The sequence below is a fragment of the Alligator sinensis genome, unplaced genomic scaffold (genome assembly GCF_000455745.1).
Source record: "Alligator sinensis unplaced genomic scaffold, ASM45574v1 scaffold1416_1, whole genome shotgun sequence".
In the NCBI taxonomy this organism is placed as follows: domain Eukaryota; kingdom Metazoa; phylum Chordata; order Crocodylia; family Alligatoridae; genus Alligator; species Alligator sinensis.
The window spans coordinates 508,526-524,770 of record NW_005842714.1 but is presented as its reverse complement, the minus strand read 5'-3'; the positions used below and the strand labels follow the sequence as shown (position 1 = coordinate 524,770).

At 48.7% G+C, this 16,245-nt stretch overlaps 1 protein-coding gene across 1 annotated transcript in view; it reads left to right on the top strand.

Annotated features, from left to right (window-relative positions):
• CREBBP (CREB binding protein) overlaps window positions 1-16,245 on the top strand; it is a 190,440-nt gene that overhangs the window by 55,873 nt on the left and 118,322 nt on the right. The window contains exon 4 of the mRNA XM_014524970.1: window positions 14,596-14,772. Coding sequence (XP_014380456.1) covers window positions 14,596-14,772 — 177 coding nt within the window. The remainder of the gene's footprint in view (window positions 1-14,595; window positions 14,773-16,245) is intronic.

Sequence of the window (16,245 nt, the reverse complement as noted above, 5' to 3'; positions counted from 1 at the left end):
TTAAATTAAGCCTGCCGGGGGATGGGGGGACTACCACCACTACTGGCCTGCTGAGCAACCCTTGCAAAGCCAGCAGGCCAAGGCACTTAAGGGAACCTTAATCTATACCCTGCTAGCCCTGGAATGATCTGTAGGCAAGGTAAGGGCCCCCAAAGGGACACTTGTTTGCCTGTACACAAATGCCAGGAGCTTGGGGAATAAACATGAGGAACTTGTCCTCCTGCTTAATGCAAATAACTATGATGTCATAGGGATAACGGAGACTTGGTGGGACTCCACCCATGATTGGGCCACAGGTATAGACAGCTATACCCTGTACAGGAGAGATCAAGTGGATAAAAGGGGCAGGGGTGTAGCTCGCTACATCAAGGAAAACTATGTATCCCTGCAAGCTGACATTGGTGCCCAGGGTGGATGACTGGAGACCCTCTGGGTTAAAATCCGTGGGGAACACGGCACAGGGGACACAATGGTGGGCGTCTGCTACAGACCTCCGACCCAGGAGCAAGAGCTTGACGAGGAATTCACCAGGGAATTGGCTGAGGCCGCACGCTCCTGGTGCGTGGTTGTCATGGGAGACTTCAACTACCCAGACATCTTGTGGGAAGAGCGCTTGACCAAATCCGAACAGTTGCTAAGCTTTCCTTCGTGCATGGATGAGCTCTATCTGATGCAAGAAATCTGTGGTCCGATAAGAAGTAAAGCGCTGCTTGACCTGGTACTGGCAATGGGGGACTACCTAATGATCGAAGGGAAGCTGGGGGACAGTGACCATGAGGTGATCACGTTCACCATCCGCTGTAAACCTGGCAAGTCAGTCAGCAATACGGAAGTCCTTGACTTCAGGAAAGCTGACTTTGACAAGCTCAGGAGGCTTTTCAGTGAGGCCCTAAAGGACCACAACCCAAAGGGGAGGGAGTTCAGGATGAGTGGTTGCTTCTGAAGGGAGCAATCCTGGATGCACAAGCAAAGTCTATCCCATCTCGGAGGAAAGGCAGCAGAAGGGCATGGTAGCCTCCTTGGCTCTCCAGAGAACTAGCGGACCTCCTGAGTCTAAAAAGTAAGACCTACAAAGGGTGGAGGACTGGATCCACCTCCAAGGAGGAATACTCTGCACTGGTCCGGACCTGCGGGGAGCAAACCAGGAAAGCCAAGGCTGCGACTGAATTCCACCTAGCTATAAGTATCAAGGACAATAAAAAGGAGATTCCTTAACCCTCATCAATGCTGACCTCATGAAGGAACACCTTGAGAGGCTGGATAACTTCAAGTCAGCTGGTGCTGACCGTTTACACCCCAGGGTACTAAAGGAGCTGGGAAGCATCATAGTTTAGCCCCTGCCACAGATCTTTGAGAACTCCTGGCACTCTGGTGAAGTGCCCGAAGATTGGAAGAAGACCAATGTGGTGCCTATTTTCAAGAAAGGGAGGAAAAGTGGATCTGGCAAACTACAGGCCCATCAGCCTGACCTCTATCCCGAGGAAGGTCTTTGAAAAGATTATCAAAGAGGCCATTCTTAACAGACTGGCAACATCCTGAGGGATAGCCAGCACGGGTTTGTTGCGGGTAGGTATTGCTTGACCAATCTCATTTCCTTTTATGACCAGGTGACCTATCACCTGGAGAAGGGAGAAGAGATTGATGTCAGGTATCTTGACTTTAAAAAAGCCTTTGATCTCATATCCCATGATCACCTCTTAGCAAAACTGGCTAACTGCGGCCTCGGCCTCACCACGATCCGCTGGCTGGGGAATTGGCTCCGTCATCGGACCCAGAGGTTGGTGATTGATGGAAGTCAGTCGTGGTGGTGCGCTGTGACCAGTGGGGTCCCTCAAGGCTCTGTCCTTGGTCCTATGCTATTCAACATCTTCATTAATGATGTGGACATTGGTATCAGAAGCAGACTGGCCAAGTTCGCCGATGACAACAAACTTTGGAGTATAGCGTCCACACCTGAGGACAGGAGGGCAATCCAGGCTGACCTTGAGAGGTTCAAGAAATGGGTGGATGAGAACCTGATGGTGTTTAACACCGAAAAATGCAAGGTTCTCCACCTTGGGAAGAAAAACCTGCAGCATGCTTATAGGGTCGGCAGTGCTACTCTGGCTAGGACTAGGGACGAGAGGGACTTGAGAGTCGCGACTGACCACGAGATGAACGTGAGCCATCAATGTGATGCAGCTAGTAAAGCGAGCAAAATGCTAGCTTGCATCCATAGATGCTTCTCAAGCAAATCCCAGGACGTCATTCTCCCGTTGCGCTCGGCTTTGGTGAGGCTGCAGCTGGAGTATTGCGTCCAGTTTGGGGCTCCACAATTCAAAAAGGATGTGGAGAAGCTTGAGAGAGTCCAGAGGAGAGCCACATGCATGATCACAGGTCAGGAAAACAGACCTTATGATGAGAGGCTGAGAGCTATGGGACTCTTCAGCCTGGAAAAGCGCAGGCTCGGGTGATTTGGTGGCCACCTATAAGCTTATCAGGGGTGCTCACCAGGATCTGGGGGAATGTTTGTTCACCAGAGTGCCCCAAGGAATGACGAGATCGAATGGTCACAAACTCCTCCAAGACTGTTTCAGGCTGGACATAAGGAAGAACTTTACTGTGCGAGCCCCCAAGGTTTGGAATAGACTGCTGCCAGAGGTAGTTCAAGCACCTACTTTGAACGCCTTCAAGAGACATTTGGATTTTTATTCTGCTGGAATCCTATGACTGCTGCTGACTTCCTGCCCCTGGGGCCAGGGGCTGGACTTGATGATCTTCCGAGGTCCCTTCCAGCCCCTATGTCTATGAAATCTTTGAAACTGATGCAATCAGCTATTAGATGAAAGTGCCTAAAAAGCAATGCTGAGACACCCAATCTATACAGGCTTTGGGTGAGCTGGGTCCAACTAACGCAGTGCCTCTTCTGGGCATGCACTGGGCTCAGTGTGGGGGTGCACAAAGTTTAAAGCAAAGCACTGTTTTTGGGGGGAGGGAGGAGTGGGGGTAGTTTACACCTGTAATCAGCCAGCGAGGAGAAGTTTAGTATGAAACTTAAATGTTCACTGACCTGTTTAATGAAACGGTTAACAGGAGGCTTTTAAGTAGATGCCTAACTAGGAAGCACAGAATATTTGCATCAAAACTTGTTACATTTGTTGGCAGGAAGTGACTTGGTTTGGGCAGATCCTCAACAATTCTGCTTTTGCTCCCTTTCTCATGCCCCTTATTCATATAACTGCTGTTCTGTGGATGAAAAACTGAAAACATTTCTATTCAGAACTGTTACCACTAGTTCACTGGTGCTCAGCCTTTTGGCCCAGAGGGCCAGATGAGTGGCATGGGACCCTGTGTGCCAGAACTGGGCCCCAGGCTACCCATGCACACCAGGATCGGGTTCTGCACTGTCCCTCTACTCCCCATGTAGTGTACAGGGCCACAGCCAGTGAGGAACCCCAGAGACTGGATCTTGCCTGCAGACTGGGAATTGAGCACCCCTCCACTAGTCCATGGCTGCATACAGGTGTTAATTTTTACCAGGCAAAAGCCAGGAGCTGAGTTGGGGAAAGCCTCTGTACACCCAGCTCCTCTGGCTTCCCCTTGCTCCCCTGGCACTCAAGTTGAGAGGCAGGGACAGTGATTTGAATGCTGGGGAGAATGCCAGAAGCCAGAGATGTAGAGGGTTTCCACAGCCCAGCACTTGGTTCCCTTTTGTCACCCAGCTGAACAGTGGGTTGCTGATTTATTTAAAAAAAAAAAAAATCTGGTCACTGGGAGCAGGGCTCAGGGACCCCACTCCTAGCCACGAGCTTTTAAATTGCTATCATGCTGCTCAGTGGGGAAGCCAGCAGGAGCTGGATTGGGGAACCTTTCCCAGAATCTTGCTTCCAGCTATTGGCTTTTAAATTGCTGCCCCACTTCTCTGCTTGACAGTGGGCTCTGCAAGAGGAAGCCAGCAGGATCTGGCAAAGCACCCTGCCTCTTCCCAAAACCAGGGCCTGCCTAGTTTGGGGGAGGAGGAGGCAGGGAGCTGCTGCCCCCCACACCTTCTCAAGACAGGGGTGACCCTTGTTTCATGAAGGCAGAGAGCCTTCCATACAGCTCCATCCTCCCTGGCTCCTGGAGTAGTCATTTTTGCTGCAAGAGAAAAAGCCAGAACACGTTTTGTTCCTACCAAGGAAATGGTGTTTCTCCTGGTAGAAAACAAATGTCTGTACCTAGCTCGTGTTTGCTAGAGGTGGTTTCTGTCGCAATTGATGTGTCCTGTATGCCTCCTTGGCTTGGGCCACCTCTGCAGCATTGCTAACCCTAAAACACAGAGCTTGTTCTGAATTGCTATGTAGCACCAGAATGTTGTCACTGGAACACTGTACTAGTCTTGTTCTTATTCTAAAATAGTTTTAAACATGGTGATAACTCAGTATTCTTAATCATTTTTCCCAATGTGCTTTTCTCTGGAAAACACAATATTACTACTAATGTAAGTTTTCAGAGAAAAAATTAATTATTTTTAATGTCATCAAGACTGCATAGTAATGTATAAGTGGCAAAGAGTAGTTAAGGTGATAACTTTTTATTGGATCAACTATGTAGTTGGGGATAAAGTTAGACAAGCTTTCAAATGCAAGAGGTTCTTCATCAGGTTTCTGATCATAGGCAACCAGGCACAGCATAATAATATAGAGGAAAGTATTTTTAATTAACTACTTCTATATTGATCTTTTGTTCACATTTCTGTCATTATCTTGTATCCATTTTGTTTTTCTTTTTTCTTTTTTCTTTTTTCTTTTTTCTTTTTTCTTTTTTCTTTTTTAAGTACTTTTTGGAATGAAGTGTAACAGGAGAAAATGATTTTTTAAATACCCAGGTCTCCATATTGTTTTATTTTTGAAGAATTTTCACCTTAACTTTGCATTACTTTGAGTTGTCTGTGTTCTGATGTATGTACAGAAACATAGGTATTTTAAGCCAATTCTTAAAACATTATCGTTCAGTGTACTAGAGAACTTTGTGATGCTTTTGCTAGTCTAAGACTGGCTATGCATTGCATGTTAATATGCAGTTTAAAAAGGCAGGCAATAAGGAATTTGAAAGTATCACTTGGTAACTAATAGTCCATTGTTTTAGGCATGTGAATATGTTACTTTAAGGTAGAAGAAGGCAGTGTGATGTAGTGCTTTTTCTCCTCCATGGTAACTGCAGTAATGAAAGCACACTCATAAGATCCTGTTTCCACACTCACATAACTTACATTTTAAATGCTCTGATTCTGAATCTTTCTTAAAAGTTTCATCTGGAAAGCCTCCATTTCAGAGAATGAAGTTTGGGAAAAACAGCTTGTTTTGCTGTGTCTTTTGTATCTTGCTTTGGAGCAAGACTTGAAATTGGGTAGTGGGCACTTGGCTATTTCTTTAGAAATGCACCTCCTGAAAATTCCCTAAAATTTGTCCAGGTTATACATTTTGGCTCTAGCAATTTCCCTTTATTCTTAGTATCTCAAGAAGGTCTCCAGCATACTTTTTCCTGAGCTTCACCCAGTATTATTTAGAGGTGTACTGATGCATCAGTCCGATTATGGGATCGGCACTAATATAAAGAAAATTGACTGTTTTGGAGATTGGCCTAATGTGGCCGATAAATGCCCCATGCATGCGCGCAGCTGCAATGCAGCATGTAGGTTGTGAGGAGCACAGCCTGGCAGCGTGGAGAGTTGCGTGCAGCCAGTAAGTCTGTTGTGGCGGAAGAGATGGGGGGAGGGCAAAGGGAAGGGCCATGGAGGGGCAGATCAAGGCACCTGCGGTGAAAGAGGAAGTGGGGCTGGGGCAGGGTGTGGGGTGAAGACATGGCTCATTTGGGGGTGTGGCAGCTCCTGCTGCTGTGTGCACCCCGGGAGGGGGCGGGGGGGGTGGCGTGTGCCCCCAGATCAGGGTGGGGCAAGCTGGGCTGCATGGGGCTCTTCCCGGGGCAGGCTGGGCCAGGCCGCGCTCAGGGTGGGCAGTGGTGGTGCTGGGAGGTGGGTTGGGGGGACTACAGTGAATTTTGGGGTTGCTACAGCCTTCCTGTAGCCCCCTCCCAGCACTATCCCTGCTCGCCCCAAGCACAGCCTGGCCCAGCCCCCACTGGGAAGAGCCCCACACAACCCTGGCCCCAGCCTGCCCCACCTCACCCAGATCCAGGGATACATGCCCCCCATGCCTCCTGGGTTGTGCGCGGCACCGGGAGCTGCCACCCCCTCCCCAGACCCCCCAGATGAGCTGTGGCTTCATCCTCTGCCCTGCCCTGCCCCTGCCCCAACCCTAGTCCCTCCCACACCACAGAGGCCTCAGTCTGCACCCCCGTGCCCCTTCCATTCCCGCTCCCCTTCCACCACAACAGACTTATCAGCTGGACACTGCTGTTCAAGCTGCCAGGCTGTGCATCATAAATCAGACCGGTATTGGCCGATATGTCTCCTTAAAAACCAACTATCAGTATTGGCTCAAAAAAATCTCTATCAGTGCACCCTTATTTCATTATTGCCGAAAAGGTTTCTGCATTTTTTTAAAAGGAGGGCAGTATAGCAGGACCATGCCCCAGGGGCATCCATGAAACCTTCTGGTGGTCATGCGACTCCTGCCTCCCCGCTCTGGCTCCTCAGGGGACCCTCCTTTTTTCTCACCTTCCATGCCTTGATGGTACTATTAATGATGTTAAAGGAGCCTGCCCCATGGTCCCAGAGTGAACCCTTGTTAACTTTGACACACTGGTACCACTGTTATGCAGCTTACCCCTCAGCACTAAGTTATGGCCCTCTGGCTGTATTGGTGCTTCAGGGCACTAGTTGCCTTATGGACTATATTAATGGCCTCTTTCTACCATGCCTTGCAGATGTCTCTCCAGATTTTGTCACACTGGCTTGTATGAGCTTGGCTCTCTTGGCCTTGGCTTGCCAGTTACTTTAGCTGCAGACTCTTAAGCCTGGGCCCACTGGCACTGGCCTGTTTCAGTCCCTGCCTAAACCTGTGTTTGTGTGCTGTGGACCCTGGCATTTGTGCTCTGGGTGCCTGGCCCAGGCTGGGCTGCCTGATGCTGAGTGCACCACCAGGTACCCCTCTGTGGCCTCCACATGTCTCCCCTAACCACAACCTGGTCCTCTAGTATCAAGCTCAAAACAACAGAATAGCAAGCAATCTGATTTACAAACTAAACGTTTTTCCCCCCACTCAGAGTAAATGTTGCCCTCAAACCTTACCTTCCTTGGAGCCCTCTCTGCCTAGCTCTCTTTGGTGGCTTGGATGCCTGCCTGTTGGCCTCAGGTGCTGGGCTTATGTGCCCCAAAGCCCCACCCCTTCCTTCCTGTCATGTGCTTGCCCAGCTGCATGCAGAGGTTTCCAGCTGGGGCTGATGGTCAGCCTGCCCCCTTCCACTACTGGAGCTGCAGCAGCCAGCTGCTCATCACTCTTAATGTGACAGGGGCTTTGGCCCCTGTTGCAGCCAACCATAGGAAATATTCTCTTTACTCTAGGTATCCTCACCCCTCTTCCCACTCCCCCCCCATCCTCCAAACTAGGGGTCCATCTTTTGCATTTTTTTGAGAAGATGATTGAGACTAATAAAAAGGGATTCAGAAATACAGTTTTGGCACTTAAACTCTGATGTGCCTTGTTTTACTATCCATATCATTGGTCCATAATGAGCCAGAACTTCATTTTACTGACAGTTAGATTGGGATCATTTTGAGCACTCTAGAGCAGTACTTGAGTCAATATGACCACTGTGTTCCCAGTAAAAAGCTGTCACGACACACAGCTTGCAAGCAAGTTGTCATATGAGCAAAAAAATGACTGTTCTATGCATCCAACTGAAGTGAGTATAGGCAATCATTGATCCCCTGGATCTTGGTGTACACATAAGAGCTCTAGTCAGGTGCCTGATGAATCCGTTTGTGGCTGACAAAACCCTATATGAGAGCAACACCGCTTGTTACAAGTTTCACAGATCCATGTGCTGTCTGAGTTGGAGCCCAAGTTTACAGCACACTGCTTTCTCCATTTTCGTTTTGTTTCCATCCTATGGATCAATGCAGCTTCATGTTAGGGATGTAAAATTCGTGGCATGTGTGCAGGTAAAATATCACTTTTCATAGACTGTTCATGGAGCTACCCTTGATGGTTCCTGGTAGTTCTGTGACTGTTCTGTGAAAAATAATACTTTTACCTGCACGTGTGTGGCAGGCAGGCACACAGCCCTAGGCAGCAGAAGGCCTGGGCTAACAGAGCTCAGCCCCCTCAAACACTGGGGAATGCAGAGGGCCACGGGGCAGCCCGGGCTTGGGTTCCAGGTGACTGTAGTGAGGGGGAGGGATGTGCATAGACAGACATGGAGCCTGCAGGTGGCTGGGATTGCAGCCAGACGGCTTGCAGAGCACTACCCACCACAGCAGGAAAGTTGGGGAAGGTGGGAGGAGGTGCAGATTGAGGTCCCCACAGTGAGGGAGGAAGAGGGGCAGGGGTGAACAGGGTCCTGGGGCGGGTGGTGGGATGCTCGGAGCCCTGGTGGCTTGTCCAGGGGCAGGGGGCTCCCGCCACTGCTTGCACCTCGGGAGCGGTCCGGGCATATGTGTCCCCCTGATCTCTACATGGGACAGAAGCAGCTGCCCACTGCATGCTGGACTGTGTGCTGCTGCTCCAGGAGCCAGCTGCCACATGCGATGCCATATGCCTGCCACTGCCAGCTCCCGGGCAGCAGCAGTGGGGTGCAGAGCTCAGCCCACAGTGATGGTCCACCTCTGCCCTGCGTACAGATCTGTGGGGGGGGGGGACCATCCCCCCCCCCCCCCCCCCCCCCCCGCCTCTGCTGAAGTGCATGCTAATCACAGAACCTAAATAATTAGAGCAGTTGATGATGCCAAGAGATTTACCTTCCTGAGTGATGTCAGTTTTTGGTTCTACCACCTCTTGCTACATGATCACAGTCTTGTTGAGACTAATTGCCAACCCAAAGCTCTTGCATGACTCAATCTGCCCAAGAGATTTCTCAGGGAACATTCACTGTGGCCAACCAAAGCTGTATCATCCACAAACAGGAAATCTCTCAGAATCAGCTCTTTTACCTTGGTTTTTGCTTTAAACCTTGTGATACTGAGCAAGCAGGAGATCTGGAGGAAGAGCAAGTAGGAGGTGGCAATTGGGGAGGTGCTTTCATACTACCTGAAAAATTAGGGCAATCAATTATTTACCTCTGGTGTGTCTGTACACAAATGCACGGAGCCTGGAAAACAAGCAAAAAGAATTGGAAGTCCTTGCGCAGTCACAGTACTGTGACATAATTGGAATAACAGACTTGGTGGGAGCTTGCATGACGAGCATTGCCGTGGATGGGTCCAAACTATTCAGGAAGGACAGGCAGGGGAGAACAGGAGGAATTGCGTTTTATGTAGAAGAGCCGTGTGATTGCTCAGAGCTCCAGTATGGAGCTGGAGATTAACCTTAATCCAGAGACTCTCAACAGGCCTGAGGGGAGAGCAATAAGGTTGATGTCGTGGTGGGGGTCTGCTATAGACCACTAGACCAGGAGGAAGTGGTGGATGAGACTTTCTTCAAACAGCTAGCGAAAGTTTCCTGATCACAAGCCGTGGTTCTCATTGGGGGACTTCAGTCAAACTGACATCTGCTGGGAGGGCAATACAGCAGTGCTCAGGCAATCCAGGCAGTTTTTGGCGGGTGCTGGGAGCAACTTCCTGGTACAAGTACTAGAGCGGCCAACTAGGGGCTGTGCTCTTCTTGACCTGCTGCTCACAACCAGGGAAGAATTGGTGGGGAATGTAGTTGTGGATGGCATCTTGGGCAGCAGTGACCACAAGATGATTGAGTTCAGGCTCCTGAGGAAAGGAAGGAAGGAGAGCAGCAGGGTAAGAACTCTAGACTTCAGCAAAGCAGACTTCAACTGCTCAGGGAACTCATGGGCAGGATCCCCTGGGAAACCAGACTGAGGGGGAGAGGAGTCCAGGAGAGCTGGAAGACTTACTGAGAGTGCAGGAACAAACCATCCCAATGTGCAGGAAGTATGGCAGAAGACCAGCTTGTCTTAGCAGGGAACTCTTTACTAAGCTAAATCAAAAGAAGGCAGCTTATAAGAAGTGGAAACTTGCAGAAATAACTAGGGAAGAATATAAGAGCATTGTTCAGGCATGCCGGGGTGAAGTCAGGAAGGCCAAAGCACAACTGGAGTTGCAGCTAGCAAGGGATGTGAAGGGTAACAAGAAGGGTCGTGGTATTTCCCCTGTCAGGTACGTATTGAAACTACTGCAAGTTTTAGCGTGGGACTCCATAAACACACTTCTGAGCAGCACTTTGGCACCTACTTCTATGTAGCAAAAACTATTAGAGGTGCACCGATACATCAGTCTGATATTGGATCGGCACTGATATAAAGAAAATTGACTGTATCGGAAATCGGCTTTTTTTTTGCCTGATATGGCTGATAAATGCCCCGTGCATGCGCGCAGCTGCAGCATAGCACATAGGTGGCAAGGATCACAGCATCCAGCTTGTAAGTCTGTTGTGGTAGAATGGGGGGCAGATCCTAGTCCTTACAGTGAGGGAGGAAGTGGGGCTGGGGCAGACCCTGCCCAGCTGGGGTGAAGCATGGGATAGAACTGCAGCTCGTCCAGGGGGCGCGGGGAGGTGGGGGGCAGCTCCTGCTGCTGTGCACACAGCAGGAGGGAATGGGGGGGCATGTGTGCCCCCTATCTGTGTGCGGGTCAGGCTGCTGCTGCGGGCTGGGGCTGCGCCAGGCTCTTCCCGCTAGGGACTGGGCCAGGCTGCGCTCGGGGCAGGTGGCAGTGGCGCTGGGGGGGCCTGCGGCAAATTTTGGAATGGCTGCACCCCATAGTCTCCTCCCAGCACTGCTGCCACCCTCCCTGAGTGCAGCCCTGCCCAGCCCCCACCAGGAAGACCCTGGCTCCAGCCCCCAACAGCTGCCCACCCTCAGCCTGCGCAGATCCGTGGGCACATGCCCCCTACGCCCTCCCAGGGTGCATGTTGTGGCTCTATCCCCTCTGTCCCACATCCCGCCCTGCCCCAGCCCCATTCCCTCCCTCACCACAGGGGCCTTGATCTTCCCCCCACGTGCCCCTTCCCTTCCCCCTCTCCTTCCACCATAAGAGACTTACCAGCTGGACACTGCTGTTCAAGCTGCTGGGCTGTGTATTGGAAATCATATCAGTATCGGCTGATATGCCTCCTTAAAAACTGGCTATTGGTGTTGGCCCCAAAAATCTCTGTTGGTGCATTCCTACAAACTATGCATAATATTAGTCCAAAGCCAAAGGCTCATGATTTACTACATAGCTCATTGGGCTGGGACCTACCAGAGTTGACAGCGTTTCAAGCCGTGGTGATCCCACAGTTGAGCCATTTCTCAGTATGTCTGTTTATTCCAGGTACCTCCCCACAAAGGATCCATGTGCTAATTGTCCACACTCATGACTGGAACCGGTTGTTGTTTTCACACATCCTGGGCTGCTCCAAGAATTTTATGCACATGAAGTGCAGGGCAACTTGGCCTGGATGCACTAGGCTAAGAGAGGCATCACAGAGGGATTCTGGAAGAACTGTTTGGGGCCCCATTTGGTGATGTTTGCCAGGCATTTAAGGCTGGTGAAGAAACAGGAAAGAAAGGCACAACTCTGCTGTGAGAGTGAAAAGGAAGTTGAAATGTATGCAGTGTGGTGACATGCCATGACTTTAAAAGATTTGGCAGTGAAGGGGTCTGTGCTTAATGGGCACTAAAATTTTGTGGCAGTGAGGGACCACTTTCTTGCCTTTCCCCTAGCTGCTCCTTAGCTTTTTGGTTAAGAACAAGCAAGAGTGGGAGGCATGTGAACTTCCAGGCTTCCAGGCCTGGGGCTTGCATGCACGATGCCAACACCTTCCTCCCTGCCCCTCAAAAAGGTCCTATCAGCATACTTGCTTAATATGGGCCATGTGTTTTATAGTGATGCTCAGCTTTGGCTGTATTTAATTAACTTCATAGTTGGTTTCCATTGCTGAACATATGCTGCTTTTGGCAGCAGTTTAATAATATATTTAGTCAAGTTTCCTTGTATGCAAATGTAAGACAAAGGGCTTTTTTCCCTATGCCAGTGAAATGGGGGGGTGGGGGGGAACAGGGCACCTGGTTTTGTGTTCAAGGAAATACGGTAACTGTTGGCTGGGTCCTGACTGGCTCAAAAGCAGTCAGCACTAGTAGATCATTTTTACAGAAACTATTTCAGAAATGATGCTGCTTGTCTTAACAAAACACAACAACTCCCTCCCCCCCCCCCCCCCAAAAAAAAAAAACAACAACCCCAAAACAAAACAAAAACCCAATGGATTTTGTGACTGAACAGCTTTGAAAGTTTGGTAATTCTTTCTTAGTCTATATATTTGTGTTAGGATATAGGGGTAAATTTGTGCTTAAAAATCTTACTGTTAAAACCACACGCACTATGACTGTGACTGGTAGTTTTATCAATACACAGGTGGGTTTTAGCAGGGAAAATATCAGCCAATTTCTGTGAATTCTTTTTATTTTGAAGAAAATGTTTCTGGAGAACACTGATTTATTTGAAGTGCATGGCGTATAGTACAGATTCTGCTCTTTGGGCACATGTGAGCATGACTCCTATTCACTGAGAGGACACGAATAAAAGAGAGTATAGGCATGTGAAAGTGGAATCATTCTTATTGATTGGATTGCCTAATGTTTAATTTTGAATATTGAAAAGAAAGCCAACTATGTAGAAGCCAGTGGACAATCAGATTTTATTATGCTATTGTACTAGGCCAGATTTTGTTCACAATTAATTGTGCATACATCAGATGGAGACAGATGTGAACTGCAGTAGTTTGTATTAAGTAAGTCCCCTGTCGGCTTTAGTACTTTTTGGCGCTTCTTTTGAGGAGTTGTATGGGGTCATTGTGTGATCACTTTCAATTTATAAGATACGTTTATTATCAGTTCAGCTTTATTTCTGGAAAATATAGCTGTTTCATACCGTTTAGACTTCAAGTGGCTGTGCTAGTTCATGCATAACCTCTCCTGTATGCAGATGATCAGTCCATTTTCTTAAACCGCTTGTTTCAGTTTGTGGGACTTTATTCTCCAATAGGACCCATTTCATCAAACATTTCTAAACTTGAAATTTAGATGATCAGGGAGAGGGTAATAACACTTGAAAGAGTCTTCCATCTTTTTGTCAGTTAATGCTTTCAAGGTGCATTTTTCCTTACATTGTGCACAAGAATACAAGATGTATTTCATTTATGCATATAACAATTCAATTAACTGCATAACTAAACGTTAGTCCTGTGTTTGTTTTCTTGTATTATCTCAAACATCAATTATCTGGGTATTGGTTAAGTGAAACAGAGCAGTTGAAAGCAGCTTTTAACTTTGTGACATAATTTTGCTCTGTTCAACTGCATTCCAGTTTAAGCCAGAAAATGAAATGCAGGCAGCTGTGAAAAGGCAGGTATCAGAAGCATTAAAAGTCAGGGAAAATGGCAGTTCTGAGACTGGGCTGCTTTCTAATAGCAGTCCTGAAACTGACTACTAGGAGCCCTGAAACAGAGAGGAATTGATCAGTTTTGGAGCCCCTGATATTGCAGCCTTGATAGTGCGCTATACTTGAGCGCTGTTTACATTTAAGTTCAGGTAAATGCATAGTCTTCTTTCAGTCCAAAGGCTATGCACTTAACCAAAGTACAGTTATATTTATCTTGTCTGCTGTACATGCAAAAAAGGAAATAAATGTTAATCAGAATTTGGTAAGCCCTTCCTTCCCCACCCTCCATCAACGCTGCCATATATCATCCTTGTTTAAAGTCATAACTATGAGAGTGTTTCAGAAACTAAATGGAAAAATGGTTTCCCATGCTGTGTGTCTGTGACAAAGTGGGAAACTACACAGCAGAAGGGGAGCACTGAAGTTGGCACTATCCAACATGCCTGTTTATGACAGTTTAAAGAAGTAACGTGGTCCAGTAAATTATCATTGTACACACAAGGGTTTTATTTAAAAATTGTGGTTATTTTCTGAAATGCCCTCAATAATAATAATAATAATAATAATAATAATTAAAAAACCCTCATCACCATTTATTACTTATGTGAACCTGTACCTGGAAATTCCTTAGTTTAGTATGCCATGCCATGTGCAGGTTTCCAAATATTTAAACAATGAATGGAATAAAAATTTGCTAGATGCTCTACTTTTCCCATAAGCAGTTGTATTTTCTGCACAACAGGACACAACAGTTATCTGATTTTTGTGGGTTTTGTCAGTATAATATTGAAGAGAGTAACCCTTTTCTTTATTCAGAGTTTTAGATACCTTTATAGTCTGCATTACTACAGATAAGATTCAGACACAAAGGGAAACTAATGCCAAAAAATAATTCTAGTTTGGACATGTATGTTAAGGTGCCTTACAAGCTAAAAATGAGCAACTGTCTCTGGGAGAAGGGAATGTTTGGCTTTTTGGATCAAACAGTAATAAGCTGGATACTAAATACTTGCTTTCTTATAGTCTTGTAAATATATGGAAAAAAATTAAATTTAGTAGTAGTAATTTTGTTGTTTCTTTTCCAGATGGGAATGACAGGAAACACTAGTCCCTTTGGGCAGCCCTTTAGTCAAACGGGAGGGCAGCAGATGGGAGCTACAGGAGTGAATCCTCAGTTACCAAATAAGCCAGGCATGACAAATAGTTTGCCTCCCTTTCCTACCGACATCAAGAATACTTCAGTCACCAGTGTGCCAAATATGGTGAGTTGCATTTCGCTCATGTAATTTCCCCCTTACTTATGCATGTTCAAAGTGTTCCAAACCCCTCAGTATTTCGGTTGCTAAACGCTATTGACCTTGATTTGATCTTGCCTGCACATGCATTTAAACTTCACACTGGTTCAGGTGATCTCCATTTTCAGTCATTAACTATCAGCAGTTGCTAAACTTCATGATGTAGACCAGGGGTCAGCATCCCCTGGCATGCATGCCAAGCGAGGCCATTTTGCTTGTCAGGGCGGCTGCAGCTGGGAGGCTCCAAACAGTTGTGCCGGGCTCCAGCATCAACACCACACCAGTGTGTGCAGGTGCGCCTTGGAGTGGGTGGTGGGGGAGGGGCCTGAGGCAGTGCAGCCCCAGTCTCTCCCTGGCTCCCGGCACAGAGATGATGAGCCTGGCACAGCTGTTTGTAGCCAGCCCGGGCTCTGGACAGCTGCAGCAAGCTGCTGGCAGCCACACAGCCCGGGCTGGGGGGCAAGGAGCAGTAGGGCTTGGGGGCAGGGTCTTTGGGTGGAGGCCAAGAGGCACAAGCAGGGCATCCTGCCATGTACCTCTTGCCCTCATTTTGTTTTTCTGCCACGCCAGCACTCTGGCACTTTCCGAGGTAGGCATTATGGTGTTTTTTGGCACTCCGGCCAAAAAACGTTGCCTACCCCTGATGTAGACTGTGCTTGTATGTACATACTAGAAGTGCACCAGTGTATCAGTTCATACCAGATCGGCACTGCTAAAAGGAAAATTGACATCATTGGCAGTCGGCTTTTTTTTTTGGCCAGTGTAGCCAGTAATGTCACTGATAATGTTGCATGCATGTGCTCAGTTGCAGCATGCATGCAGCCAGGAATGCAGCCCAGCAGCATGGAAAGCAGTCGGGCTGGTAAGTCTGTGGGGGGAAGGAGTGGGGGGGAAGAGGGCAGATTGAAGCCTCCATGGTGAGGGAGGGAGTAGGGCTGGGGCAGGGACAGGGACAGGTGCTGCCCAGCTGGGGTGGGGTAGGGTGGGGTATGGGGTGGAGCTATAGGTGGCTTGCCTGGGGAGGGTGAAAGGGTAGCTCCCCACCACTGTGTGCACCCCTAGGGCAGGCATGGGGGGCATGTGCCCCACAGATCTGTGCATAGAGCGAGGGTAGGCTGCCTACTGCAGGCTTGGGGCCAAGGGCTGCCATGGGGTAGGGCAGGGCAGGAGGTGGTGCTGGCAAGAGGGCTTTAGCCACCCCAAAATTCACCCTAGCTCCCTTTCCCAGTGCAGCCCCAGCCTAGTGCTGCCGTGGCCCCCCCCCCCGGGAAGAGTTCAGCACAACCCCTGGCCCTGAGCCCACAGCGGGCAGCCCTCCCTTGTCCCATGCACAAATCCAGGGGGCACATGCCCCCTGAGCTTCCCCTGGGGGTGTACGCAGTGGTGGGGAACTGCCCCCCCCCCCCCGCTCCCGATCAGCCACCCGCCGCTCCCCCCTAC